Source organism: Ursus americanus, chromosome 21 (genome assembly GCF_024610735.1).
Source record: "Ursus americanus isolate L20-20 chromosome 21, mUrsAme1.1.p, whole genome shotgun sequence".
Taxonomy (NCBI): domain Eukaryota; kingdom Metazoa; phylum Chordata; class Mammalia; order Carnivora; family Ursidae; genus Ursus; species Ursus americanus.
The window spans coordinates 8,388,878-8,403,234 of NC_142147.1; the positions used below are offsets into that span (position 1 = coordinate 8,388,878).

The following is a 14,357-nucleotide window of genomic DNA, read 5'->3' on the forward strand; positions in this document are numbered from 1 at the left end:
GATACAACCTTTGTGTCACCAGTGTGATTGTAATGTTTTACACACACAAAAACACACCCCTAATTATGATTTCACAAGCTACATAGAAATGCTATCTTGTAACTCACTGTTTTTCGGCCATCCATTCACAGATGCTGATTAATCATTGAACATTCATTATGGTTGTGTGTTTTCAGGGCCAGTTTAGAACTTTGAACAAGGTCAATAATCTCGGGTTGCTGTGGTCATAGTCCCTTGTGATTACTGACAGTGAAAAACCGAGTCTCAAATATTCTCTCCAGCCCTAGGAGAAATGTCTTTCAGTGTATCTGACATTTGTTGTATAGACTAGTTTCAAAGCTGATCAGGGGCTACAGATTGGAAACTGTTCCACTCGCACGATGTCACAGTGTTGTTTCCCAAGTGGTAACCTCGGCAGCTTCTCCTTGTGGCACATGATGTGTGGCCTGCCCAGGGCTGTGCTCTACTCTCTGATTCTCTTTTCCTTGCTGTGTAATGGGTTCTGTGCCTTTGTCCTCCGCCTGCACATTTTTAGTCGGCTTTTCTTGCACTTCTGCTAAACAAATACGGAAATTGCTGCTCGCGATTTTGGCTGCACTTTTCAAAACCTGTATCCGACTGTCCACAGACTTCAGGGTAACTCTGTAACTTAAATTATTCAAAATTTTCTCGAATGAAATGCCTTTTGGGCCAGATACACAATAAGGGAAATGCTCGGCACCTTTCGCCATGCATTTTACCTTAGAGAAGTCCCCTGTGGCTTGGCTTACACATGTCCAGAAATAAAATTTGCCTTTCTGCTTCCTTTTGAGGGAGTCAAAACATGGTGCACCCATTCCAAGCATATTCACTTCTGTTTGGAGCAATTCTCTTGTTGAAGATGCTGGCCACGAAACATCTGGGGTGGAAATGAATAACAGACTAGGTGTTGCTTGGACAGGGATGGCAGATCACCCACTAAGCACTTGAGAGCTGAAGGAGTGATTTTACTTTGGAAATCATTAAAATGTGAAGTCACAGGGCGATTTTGTTTTGTTGCGTGTGGGTTGTATGTGTGTATGTGTTTAAGTTTTAAAAACTTGGAAACCAAGGAGAAAGCGCTCATGGCCTCCGAATTGCCTTTGGGGTCATTCTTGCCTTGTTTTGAAGAATAGCGTGTGATCTCAGCTAAATAGTTCTATGGGCTCATCCCGTAAAACCCATGAGGTCTGACAACCTTCCTTCTTTAGTTCTTTCCCATCTCCTACTCCTGGCAGTTATCCTCCTGGGGGGATGGCTGATTAATCTGTGACTCCCACCCACACTCATTACCCAATAACTCAAATGGTGGCTTGGCCATATCCTTAATGTTCTCATTTTTTGCAATATGCATAGGCTGAAAAATTTCCAAATCATTAAGTTCTACTTCCTTTGTGCTTAACAATTCTGTCTTTTTAAGTCATTTCTTTCTTCTTGAATTTTACTGTAAGCAGCCAGGTGGAGCCAAGCCACACCTTCAACCCTTTTTTTAGAAATCGCTTCAGTTAAATATCCAATTTCATTCCCTACAATTTCTACCTTCCACAAAACCCTAGAAGGCAAACACAATGCAGCCACTTGTCTGCCACTTTATCACCAGGACTGCGTTTCATCCAGTTTCCAGTAACATGTTCCTCATTTCTGTCTGAGACCTCATCAGAGTGGCCTTTACTGTCCATATTTCTACCAACATACTGTTCATGACCACTGAGGGATTCTCTAAGCAGACTGAGGCTTTCTCTACAGTTCTCATCTCTCTTTCTGACCTCTCACCAGAATTACTTTTGTGGGGCTTGTGGGCCTTGAACTCATGACCCTGAGATCAAGACCTGAGCTGAGATCAAGAGTCAGAGGCTTAACCAGCTGAGCCCCTCGCCAGAATTACTTTTAAAGGTCTATTCATGGGGTTCCTGGGTCAGTTGGTGAACAGGCAACTCTTGATCTTGGCGTTGTGAGTTGGAGCCCCATGTTGGGAGTAGAGATTATTTAAAAATAAAATCTTGGGGCACCTGGGAGTCTCAGTCAGTTAAATGGCTGACTCTTGATTTCGGCTCAAGTCATGATCTCAGGGTCCTGAGATAGAGTCCCGAATCGGGCTCCCTGCTCAGCGGAGAGTCTGCTTCTCCCTCTCTCTCTGCCTGCTGCTCCCCCTGCTTGTGCACACTTAAATAAATAAAGCTTTAAAAAAATAAAACCTTATAAACGAAGGAATGGATGTCTGTTCATGCCGTGTGGGCTTTTTCCAGTGTGGACTTTCAAATCCATTCCCTGCCCATTACCCAGTTCCAAAGCCACGTCTGCATTTTTACGTATTTTTTATGGCAGCACCCCCACTTCTCATGCATACGTATGTATGCATGTATGGCTTATTTGGATTTATCGTACACATAATATATATCCATATGCAGACTGTTTAAAAAAGAAAAAAGATTTTATTTATTTGACAGAGCAAGAGTAAGAGAGCACATGCAGGGGGATGGGCGGAGAGAGAGGGAGAAGCAGGCTCCCCGCTGAGCAGGGAGCCTGATGCAGGGCTCTATCCCAGGACCCTGGGATCGTGACCTGAGCCGAAGGCAGACGCTTCACCAACTGAGCCACTCGGGTGCCTCAATATGTAGAGATTTATATGGATATTTATTATGAGGAATTGGCTCATACACTTTGGAGGCTGAGAAATCCCACAGTCCACTGTCCACAAGCTGGAGATCTAGTCAAACCGGTGATATAATTGAGTCTGAGTCTGAAGACCTGAGAACCAGGCATGCCAATGGTGTAAATATTGGCCAGGGGGCTGGAGAAGATGAGTTGAAATGGCCCAGTTCTATCACTAAGGCAGGAAAAAAGGGACAAATTCCTCTTTCCTCTGCCTTTGGTTCCATTTGTGCCCTCAACTGATAGGATAAGGCCCACCCACATGGGGGAGTCCATGTGGACTAATTTAATTTAATGAACAATCATACCAAATAACTTTTTCAAGAAAAAGGTCTGGACTGCATTTCAAGTTATATAGGGTCTAGTAAGAGAATATTCTGGAATGAGATTTTGGCAGTAAGAGCCTTTGTCTTTAGAAGTGGAATTTCAGTGAGAGTTGACAAAAGCAGTTGCAGGTGAGCACCTTCTTAGGCAAGACCACCTTATCTAGGGTCTTCTCCCTCTCCCACAGATTGCCCTGCAGTGATACGTTAAAAAGAATTGGTAATTTGGCTGGGATCATGATCTCGGGGTCCTGGGATTGAGCCCTGCGTTGGGCTCCCTGCTCAGCAGGGAGCCTGCTTCACTCTCTCTCTCTCTGCCCCTTCCCCTGCGCATGCTCTCTCTCAAGTAAATAAAGAAAATCTTAAAAAATAAAAATAAAAATAAATGGTAAAATGCAGAGGGTTGTTTGGGTTTGGATCTTGGCTGAGTTTCTGGGCTTCCTCCCCGTAGAGTGACTGCCCAGGGACTATCAAACACATGGTCAAGGGAGCTATCTCCCTGACAAGAGGAAAGATGGTAGAAGGAGCTGCGTTAACAGCCTTGTATCAACTTGAATCTGAAAAACGGCTGGAACTTTCTACAGAATGGTCAGAAATTTGAGAAAACACACCCATTCTGGCAGTGTTTTTTGTTTTGTTTTTAGTTGTCATTAGGCTGGGCAAGCAATTCTCTGTGGGGGCTTTTGCAGCCACCCTGGTCAAATTCTACAGAGACACCAGTCAAAACAGGTTATTCAGAAAAGGCAAATCTATAGAGATAAAAAGTAGATCAGTACTTTCCTGGGCGTGGGGTTGGGAAAACACATGGACTGCAAGTAAGCCCTAGAGATCTTTTTGGGGTTGGAAACAGTCCAAGATCAGATTGTGGTGATAGCTGCGTGAGTCTGTAAATGCACTAAAACTCAGTCATTAGATTGTACACTTTAAACAGGTGAATTTTATAATATATAATATATACATATAACATATATAATATATAAATTATACCAAAAACTCCTAAGCATACACACACACACGTACACACACACACACACACACACACACACACACACGTTCACTCCAAGGATTCCAGAATGGCACAGAACTTGAGCAATTTTGTTTCTAAAACAGGAATGGAAGACATTTTGACAGTCCAGAACAAGATCCAGGCCTGCAGATTGCCTATTATTTTGAAATGTCATTGAAAAAGATTCTCCTACTTGGAATCCTATTTGTATTCATGAGGGAGAAAAAGCCATGGTACGATGATGTATATTGTGTGCAAAAGGGGAAAGTTTGTAAATGGGGCCCAAGTCCAAGATTATTAACACCTGGAGCAAATGCTTCAAAACCCAAACACGGAGGAGACTAATAACTTCAACTATATGACGTACCGTTTGTGGTTCTTGTTAACTCTGGAGTGAAGTAATGTAATCACATACGGCCTAAGATTTAAGTATAATGACAATTATTAATAATGCCATGTAGTACTATGTGTGTGCAATTTCCCTTCAGTTTTATTCAAGTTAATAAATCAATGAAATCCTATTTAAGTTTGCTCGATTCTTGGGTAACTTGCTTTCTTCTCATTTTTCCACTCGATTTTTACTCTGCAGAATCTTGATGTTTCAGTAAATCTTCCAAGTTGAAACCATTGACTCAACATTTTCCCCCTAAGAACAAGAATACTGAGAATGAATAGGACATTAGATTATGGAGCAAAATGTCTGGGTTTCTGATAGCCGTGTTTTTTGGCTCATCAATTTAATGCAGATGGTTTTGAAGACTGTAATAAGTGTCTGTTCTTTTGTTCTAAATAGCAAAATGAAAAGGTTGAGTAATCAAAATTTATTATTGAAATTGGTGTGGTCTATCTCTTTGAATGCAGTAGTAGATTATTTTGAGACAAAACACTGCAGATTTGTTGGGGGAAAAATACATTTTTGTATATATAAAATTCCCTACTGTTTTACTTTAAACAGGATGATTTTTGAGGAAACTTCCGCAAAAATACTTTATAATTCTATATACCACTGTAGACATTCAACACTCATTACAATTTTATACCATGGCATACATTCAACACGCAATTACGTTTCCTTGCCATTTTGCATGCAAAGTATATTCCTGCCTCAGGGCCTTTGCACTTGCTCTTCTCTCTGCCTGATGGATCATTCCCTAGATGGTCATGGCCCACTACCGCATTTAAGTCCCTGCTCAAATATCACTTCCTCAGAGCAGCCTTCCCTGATGAGCCCGTCTAAAAATAGCACACTGTCACTATCCCTTTAGCCTACTTTTTCTTCATAGCACTCAACCACTGTCTGACATTACCTGCTTGCCTTATCCACTAGAATGTAAGGTCCATGAAGGCAGGGACCTCATCGGTATTGTTCATTGCTATAACCCCAACAATGGTACGTATTTGCTCAAGATATATTTGTTGAAATTAATTGAATAAATTGCAATTTAACTTTAAATATTTACCTCTTTTTTCTTCCCTAACCAGACAGTAAATTCATGGAAGGCAGCCAAAGACCCTGGTTGCTTATTTATCCTCTCTAAAGCAATTAGCTTGGTTCTGCATGGATGATAGACATTCAACCAAGATATACTGAAATAATGTTCTGAAACATGGATGTGTTATGGGGCTAACTAGTCAGCATTCCCTGCAGGTGAACAAACAGTAGCGTCTTGCCTCTCAGCCCACATTTCACAAAGTTCTTTTATTTATATTAGCCCATTTGATAATTTTGCCAATACTTTAGTATTTTTTAAGGTTTGCTTAAATAAATGGGTTCTCAAATATAACATGTTAATTTCTGGTATGAACTATTACCAGAACTATTAACTTTGAATACTTTTTTTTTTTTTTGGCTTAGATATCAGTGGCATTTAATGTGTTCTTGGACATCTGAAAAATTATTTTTAAAGACTGAATAACATTTGAAATAAATAAGTAAAAATAAAAAAGGCTATCTTGACACATAACATGTGCAGAGACAGATTTTTGGAAATGTTTTAACAAAGTCTTCAAGGGGATTATTTCTAGATGGTGGGCCTTGATAATGTTTACTTTTTTTTAGGCTTTCCAATTTTCTTAGTTTGACTTTTTTTTTTTTTTTAAGTAGGCTCCACACCCAGCAGGGTTGAACTCGCATCCCTGAGATCAAGACCTGAGCTGAGATCCTGTTGGTTGCTTAACCAGCTGAGCCACCAGGCACCCCTCTTGTTTGATTTTTTTTTTTTAAGATTTATTTATTTATTTGTTTGATAGAAAGAGAGAGAGCTCAAGCAGGGGGAGTTGGAGAGGGAGAAGCAGGATCCGGGCTGAGCAGGGAGCTCGATGCGGGGCTCCATCCCAGGATCCTGGCACCATGACCCCAGGACCATGACCCCGGGACCATGACCTGAACTGAAGGCCGACGCTTCACTGACTGAGCCACCCAGGTGCACCCTCCTGTTTGATTTTTTTTTTTTTTTAAGATTTTATTTATTTGACAGAGATAGAGACAGCCAGCAAGAGAGGGAACACAAGCAGGGGGAGTGGGAGAGGAAGAAGCAGGCTCATAGCGGAGGAGCCCGATGTGGGACTCGATCCCAGAACGCTGGGATCACGCCCGGAGCTGAAGGCAGACGCTTACCCGCTGTGCCACCCAGGTGCCCCCCCTCCTGTTTGATTTTTAAAACAAATTGGAAGTTGTCAAAATAAACCTGTTTCTTTTCTTTCTTTTTTTTTTTTTTTAAGGTTTTTTATTTTTAGGTAATCTCTACACCCAACCTGGGGCTGGGACTCAAAACCCCGAGATCAAGAGCCGGGCACCCCAAAAGAAACCTGTTTCTATACAATGTTTTACTTTTGTAGAATTTGTCAGTGTGCATAGCCTTCAGTATACCACTACTCATTTTCCTGGCTTTGTAATTCTCAGTATGGAGCAAATTATATTCTGGGAATACTTTTAATATTCATTTGTAGTAAATCGGCAGCAAATAGGATGAACCGAAATTCTATGTAGGGTTTTTTGGGGTGTGCTTTCCTATTTATGGCCATGTTGTTGTCTCAAGAAGAAGGGTAGAGCAATGCTTCGTAATTTGACCAATATTTTTTCATCTTTGCCCCCAAGCCCCAAACTTTCCAGGATACTGAGCTTTCAAAACAGAAGGCCAAATCCGGCATCAGGGACTCATCCTGGACTTTGGATCAACCTCTGAGGGCACGGAGGAAACGTGCCCACTTATTTTTTCTCTTTATGATTTAAAATACTTAAAATTCCCTTCTCCTTGTCGCTTTTACCACAGGGATTGGGAAGACAGGCAAATAACCACTTTGTGGGAAATCTCTACTGATGCCAACGACATGGTCCTCATTTTAGGCTTAAAAGGTTTTCGGTTTTCTTAAAGTTAATTCTGCACCTAGGAGAGCTTTCCATGGCTGCTGGTGCACCTGAGGGCAAGTGACGATTCTTTCCACGCCGAGCAGCGTGTGTGGCTGCCTCCGTGTCTGTGCATCTGGGCGCGTTCCCGTATGCCTGTGTGTGTAAAGCGGGTTTTGGGTGTGTGAAGGTGGTTCTGAGCCCATGGCTTACACGCTCAACGAAGAAGCGCGTCCAGCCACGCGGGCGGGCGCAGGTTTCCCCAGTCTGGGCTGGGGTGGGGGATGATCCGTCAGGGCCTGCGGCTCCAAAACCCCGGGGACGCAGTACCGCGGGCGGTAGCGGGGGTGCCCGCACAGCCCGCTTCCATGCAGGGTCCAGGGCACATGCTCCGGGGTGGGTTACGTTTTCTCCCCCCCACCCCGCCCCCGAGGCGGGCTTGGAGCGGAGATCTCGGGAGGGGTCGCGAGAGCGGAGGGGGTCCCAGAGGCCGGTGGGTGGGGGAGGGGACGATGTGGGGGTGGCTCCTCCCACAATCCGTTCGCTGCGGAGCCGGCCGGCGTCCGTCCGGCCTCGCCCGGTTTCAGGGACCGGGAACCTAGACCGGGGCGGCACGCGCATCACGGGCGCCTGGACGCCCAGGTACATGCGGCCCCTTCTTCAGATACCGCGGGGACGGTTGGGTCAGGCGGTTGCGGCCCCCGCCGCGCCGCACCGCGGCCTCTGTGACGCACGGCGCGGCCGCCGGGACTGACCGGGCGGCGCGGCGCGGCGCGGCAGGGGCGGGGCGGGGCGAGCGCGGGAGGGCGGGGGCGGAGCGGGGGCGGAGCGAGCGGGGCGGAGCCGGCGGAGGCCCCGCCCCGGGGCCGGAGGAGCGAGGACGCTACGGAGCAGGCGCGTCCCGCCGCCGCTGCCGCCGCCGCCGCCGCCGCTGCCCCCGCCGCCGCCGCCGCCGCCGCCGCCGCTGCTGCCGCTCGCCCTACTCCCGAGGCGCCGCCGCTGCCGCCGCCGCCATTTGCACGGGGACCCCAGTGACAGGGGCTCGGCGGAGGGGCGGAGGGAGGGGGGGAGGGCCCGCGGAGCCCCCGAGGGCGGGAGCGACGCCGCCGGCGCCGGCCGGGCTCCCTGCGCGACCGCGCCGCCCGCGGCGGGCCCCGAGCAGCAGTAGCAGCAGCAGCAGCAGCAGCGGCAGCAGCAGCAGCAGCAGCAGCCGCCGAGGCCGGGCGTGCGCCTGAGGCGCGGCGGCGGCGGCGGCGGCCCTGCGGGCGGCCGGGAGGGGCGGGGGCAGCGGCCGCCGCCGTTTGATGGATCCGAGGATCGCCTGGTTCCAGCCAGAGCAGCTCGGACCGTCCAACAGTCTGTGGATGCAGATCTGGGAGACGACCCAGGGGCTGAGGAACCTCTACTTCAACCACCACTGTCACAGCAGCGGCGGCGCGAGCGGCGGCGGCGGCAGCAGCACGGCCACCGGCGGGAGCGGCAGCAGCACCGGCAGCCCCGGCGGCGCGGCCCCGGCCCCGGCCCCGGCCCCGGCCGGCATGTACCGCTCCGGGGAGCGCCTGCTGGGCGGCCACGCGCAGTCCGCGGAGCAGCGGGACTTCCTGCCCCTGGAGACGACCAACAACAACAACAACCACCATCAGCCGGCGGCCTGGGCCCGCCGGGCTGCCGCGGGCCCCTCGGCGTCCCCGTCCCCCTCCGCGTCCTCGTCCCCACACTCCTCCGCCGCCGTCCCCGCCGCGGAGCCCGCGGACCCGGCCTCGGGCAGCAGCAACAAGAGGAAGCGCGACAATAAGGCCAGCACCTACGGACTCAACTACAGCCTGCTGCAGCCCAGCGGAGGGCGGGCCGCGGGGGGCGGCCGGGCCGACGGCAGCGGGGGCGTGTACAGCGGGACCCCGTGGAAGCGGAGGAACTACAACCAGGGAGTCGTGGGGTGAGTGGTGGCCCTGCGGCCTGGTGGCCTGGCCCTTGCACACGCGCAGCCGGGCACACGCCCACAGAAGGTGGATTGGGGGGAGCCTGGGCGAGGCCACCCCCCTCGGCCTGCGTTGCCGCTCCTCTGGGGGCTGATGGCCATCCGTTCATCCCTCCGCCATCCACACCTTCCCCCACTCCTTAGCGGTCCACACCTTTTCCCCCTCCCCCTCAGCCTTCCAGGCCTTTTCTGGACATCCACTCAGCCATCCACATCCTCCCCTCACCTCCCTTAGTCATCCACACTTTCCCCCTTAACAGTCCACACCTTTCCCGGCCCCCTTATCCATCTACTCTTTCCTCCCATCCCCCCTAGTCAAACACACATTCCCCAGTTTCCCCCTTCCAGCCTTCCCCATCTTGCTCCGCATCAGCACACCCCAAGATGAAGTCTGTTAGCACTGCCAAATCATTGATTCCCTGAGAACATTTCTGTGTTAGTGCCTTTTGATGGTACAGGACCTGGAGGTGCTTTCCTTGCCAAGAATAGAAACATCCAGAAAGCTCCTCCCCCTCCCCCAATCCCAAACAGGAATCATGTCAGCCCTGTAAGGTTTTGCCTGCTGTTGACCCTTTTGCCCGTCTCTTAATTTTTTATTTAAGATAATTTTCTGATATTAGCGATGCCTTTTGCTGTGGCGATTGAGAAATAGGGTGACGGCTAAGTTTAGGCCGGTGGAGATGGTGAGCTCTTCTGAGGCCGATAGAACTTTCTAGGAGTTCAGGATCCTCGGATCTAGCTTCTCACTGTAAAGTTGTCATCCTAGCAGATACAGCCAGTGCTTTTCATTCTAGGGGGTAGCTTCATGCTAATGAGTGAATGTTGCACCATTAATGACTTTCTGTTTAAAGTTCAGCTGTTACAAAATGGAATCTTACCTGACCCTTGGTGAACTACGTACATAAGCAGGGAATGTTTCCAGCTAAATATCCCTTCTAGAAGAGCCCCTGTGCTGGAATAGGTTACTGAGTCTTTCTTTATTCTGTAAAATAAAAATTTGGGCCGTGTGTGTGTGTGTGTGTGTGTGTGTGTGTGTATGTGTGTGTATGTGTTCAGCCTTAGTATGGAGAATGAGCTTTCAAATTGTTTTTCATTTTCCAGATCCCGTTTTACATTGGGGGCAACAGTAGGCAAATGCAATACCATTAGTAATCCTTTGTGAAACATTTTCTTAGAGTCACCCATTCAGATCTGCCCTGCTTTGGCAAGCACAGACAGTTCTGTGTACCTTTTTGGAGGTCTGGGTAAAATGAGTTGGTGGGTTCCATCTGCTTCTAGTGGGCTGGTGTCTGCTATATGCTACTATTACAACTCCCACCTTTTATGGAAAATGCAGTCAAGCGTTTTCGGACTGGCGCTGGGTTACATGTCAAACCTGTCCTCACTTTCCCAGAGGGGAACCTTTTAGGGTTGAGTCCTCTGTTGCTAAGCTTCAAGGGCGCTCTCCATGGTCATCACATTTTAATAAAAGGCTCATGGGTTCCATCCTGTTAGCATTTCCGAGACAAGCGTAAACCTGTGGTTTAGCGACAAGCAAATTGATATTTAAAGGTTCTGGTAGTTTCATTTCGCAGAAATAAGCTCCAGTTAAGTAATCACGGTCAACTAAAACCTTGAAGTTTCCTAGTTTCGTTTTACTGAAGCTTCTGCCTATGTGTCTGGAAAGATAGGTGATAAATCCAAAACAGTGACTGCTTTTGTTTTTGACAGATTAGAAATTGTCTTCTCCTCTACTTGCTATTTAATGTTAGGATTACGGTAAAAGGTTCACATTGGAACTTAGGTAGAGGCAGGGTGTTCTTACTCCTGATTCAGATATATTGTCCTCAGAGGGATTAAGGAGAGGAATTTCCATTTCCCAGAGGTTTTACTGTTTAAAACCTGATTGTAAACCTGTTTTTAAAACTGTTTATCACTTCATAAGACTTTCCATTCTTCTGCCTTTTCCTTTAGAGGACGTCAGTGGTAAAATTTTCTGTGTTATTTAGCAGTTCCTGACTGTTTTTGTGAGAGTGTCTGGGTTTAAAAATTCTTGTTTTGATTTGTGGATTTTTGCGTCTTGACTTTTACAGAAGTTTTGCTATTTTTAGTACAGGTATTTAAAAATCTGAATTCACAGTGCACCTCAATGTTACACTATTCTGAGATTAAATTTAGTAAAACTGTTACTAGCATTCTGAGTTCTGGGGACTGACGTTTAGCTAATAGGTCAACAAATTGTAGTGGTTCCTGGTCTCTGAACTGACTCGAGTCCAGATAGGGAGAGGAGTAGAAGGCTCAAGAACAGTGGACTGGAACTGTGGGACTGCTGTATACATACGCTCTCTCCCATCTTCCTTGGTCTCTGTATTCTCTCTCTCAGCCAAACTGGTTGACATATTCCCTGAACTCTCCAAGATACAGTTCAAAATCCTGACTTCTCTGTTGTCCAGGTCCTTCATTTTTGTGGTTCTTCCTTTGAACTCTTGAATTACTTGCTTCGTGCTCTTGCTATAGCCTGCTTATGTTTATTTTTCCTTTTATGTATACATTTTCTCTAATCCACTAGGTCACTAGTTAGGATGGAAATTTCTTTTTTTTTTTTTTTTAATATTTTATTTATTTAGAGAGAGCGTGCATGAGCAGGGGGGAGGGGCAGAGGGAGAGAGAGAATCTCCAGCCGACTCCATGCTGAGTTTGAAGCCCCACGCAGAGCTCAATCCCAGGACCCTGATATCATGACCTGAGGTGAAATCAAGAGTTGGTTGCCTAACCAGCTGAGCCACCCAGAGGCCTCTAAGATAGAAATTTCTTTCTTTCTTTCTTTCTTTCTTTCTTTCTTTCTTTCTTTCTTTCTTTCTTTCTTTCTTTCTTTCTTTCTTTCTTCCTTCCTTCCTTCCTTCCTTCCTTCCTTCCTTTCTTTCTTTTCTTAGATTTATTTATTTACTTGAGAGAGGCAGGGGGGAGGAGCAGAGGGAGAAGGAGAGAGAGAATCTCAAGCGGACTCTGTGCTGAGCACAGAGCCCACTGCAAAGCTCTGTCTCATGACCCTGAGAACATGACCTGAGCTGAAATCGAGAGTCAGACGCTTAACTGACTGAGCCACCCAGGTGCCTGGAAATTTCTTAAATGTAGAGTAAGATATTTGGATTTCATCCTGAAGGCTTCATATTCTCTCTCAAAATGAAGTCCAACTAGGGGTTCCTGGCTGGTTGAGTCAGTGGAGCATGTGACTCTTGATCTCGGCGTTGTGAGTTTGAGCCCCGTTTTGGGCAGAGAAATTATTTAAAAATAAAATCTTAAAAAAAAAATTAAAAATCTGCTCACCACCTCAGCCTTCTCTGTGTACCCACAGACTCAGGGAGTTTGCTCATGTTCCTTTATTTTTTTTTTTTTTTTCTTTTTAAAGTTGCTTTCACTATTCTATTTCTTGGAATTCATTCCCCTCCAAGGCTGACTGTGTATGTAGGAAGCAGTCCACCTGCTCCTTCTGGTTGTCCATGAAAATGAGCCATAAACCCTTTTCAAAGATTTAATTGTTGATTACCATAGAGAAAGAAGCAATGTCAAAAAAGTAGTGAACACAGTTACTTTATGGAGATTCAGAGTCCTTAGTCTTGAATGCACCCCCCCCCCCCAACGTGTCTAGAAACTTCTTGTGGAAGATGGATAGGTTTGTGTTGGCTGCATTGCCAGATCTGTAGATATTTTTTTTTCAAGGCTTGGATGACTTGTTCACGGTAGTGTTTTGGAGCCTGAATTTGACTGTGGGACATCAAGAAGACCCTGCTTTGAAACTTGGTTTTAAGGAATCATTTCTTGACCGGGGCTCGAACGAGTGACTGTGAGCAATCCTACATGGTGAGGGTGAAGAGGACCCTGACTGCCTTCCTGGGTTAAATAATCACACTGTAGCTTTGAACCAGAGTGGGGAGACATCGCTGTTATTCTTGCCAATAAGGGATGGGATTGTGTATTTGGAGTGAACAGTACGTGATGTTTAGGTGAAGCCGTCTAGCGCTGAGTTGGAATTTGGGGACCAAGGCGTAGTCAGCTTTGCTGCAGTGGGACAGTGTCCTTCCTGACGTACACGGTACTCTAGATCACGGTAAGTCCAAGATGCTGACGCTATTCTTCGGCACTGGCTTTATGGCCTCTTTCCGCTAATTTCTACACAATGTGGTCAATAGGAGTGCTGTTAATGCTGGGCTCCAAAGTAAGCGATCAGGCGTATGAACATGGTGTTGAGTATGAAGGAAGGTAGAGGCCTTCTTCCAAGCGCTTGCTCTAAGTATTAGTTTCTGTGCCTTTGCAAATGTAGCCCCCAGTAATTCGTTGGCGAACTAGAACCCTCAGGTCCTTCAGTTTTACTGCGTTTGAGCACCGAAAGGTGATTTCAAGAAGACGTTGGGTTTCCTACAGGCTAGATTCTGCACTAACAGTGTAATTCATATTTGTGGATCTCCCCAAATCTAGTATACTGTGTTCAGCTAAGCTACTTCCACGTCACAGCTCATCTTCTGTCTAAAATCCATGACCCGCACACCGTCACTGTCAGAATCATTGGTACGTCAGGGCGTGGGGTCTTTTTCAACCCCCATTAAGTTTTTAGCTGTTGAAAGGCAGAAGGAACCAGTGAGTGAATAGAGCTTTTTGGAGTCTACCCTGGATTCGCACAGAAGGTTTAGGATATTGCAGTAGAAGAAGGATAGGAAAGGAACACTAGAAGGATCCAAGGCGGGGGGGGGGGCAGTGTGTGTTATAACAGCGCTGTGCCGGGTGTGTTGGATGGCCTTATAGCACAACTTCTTCCATGAAACCCCTACCAATACATCCTAGCGGTAGGAGCCTAGAAGAGTCCACGGGAAGAAAATTCAGGGGCTTCCCTGCTGATATGGGCACAGGTCAGATGGCTGTAGTTAGCTATTCTTATACCTGCTGAAGCTGAGAAAAATTTCAGCCACTTTTTGTGTGGAAGATAGAAAAGCAAGCTGTTGTATAATTTCACTCAGCTTTCTATTCTCCCTTCTGTTGAATCCATTGGAGTAATATTTA

At 47.0% G+C, this 14,357-nt stretch overlaps 2 protein-coding genes across 3 annotated transcripts in view; both read left to right on the plus strand.

Annotated features, from left to right (window-relative positions):
• The window catches only part of HEATR3 (HEAT repeat containing 3), a 64,774-nt gene extending 58,076 nt beyond the window's left edge, over nucleotides 1–6,698 (plus strand). The window contains exon 18 of the transcript XR_006781278.2: nucleotides 4,104–6,698. The gene's annotated coding sequence lies outside the window, so the exon portion shown is untranslated. The remainder of the gene's footprint in view (nucleotides 1–4,103) is intronic.
• Nucleotides 6,699–8,311: 1,613 nt separating this feature from the next.
• The window catches only part of TENT4B (terminal nucleotidyltransferase 4B), a 68,659-nt gene continuing 62,613 nt past the window's right edge, over nucleotides 8,312–14,357 (plus strand). The window contains exon 1 of one of the 2 annotated variants that reach the window (XM_045806743.2): nucleotides 8,312–9,281. In XM_045806743.2, the coding sequence (XP_045662699.1) occupies nucleotides 8,650–9,281 (632 nt within the window). In that variant the 5' untranslated portion in view covers nucleotides 8,312–8,649. The remainder of the gene's footprint in view (nucleotides 9,282–14,357) is intronic. The other variant, XM_045806741.2, reaches the window with a different exon arrangement.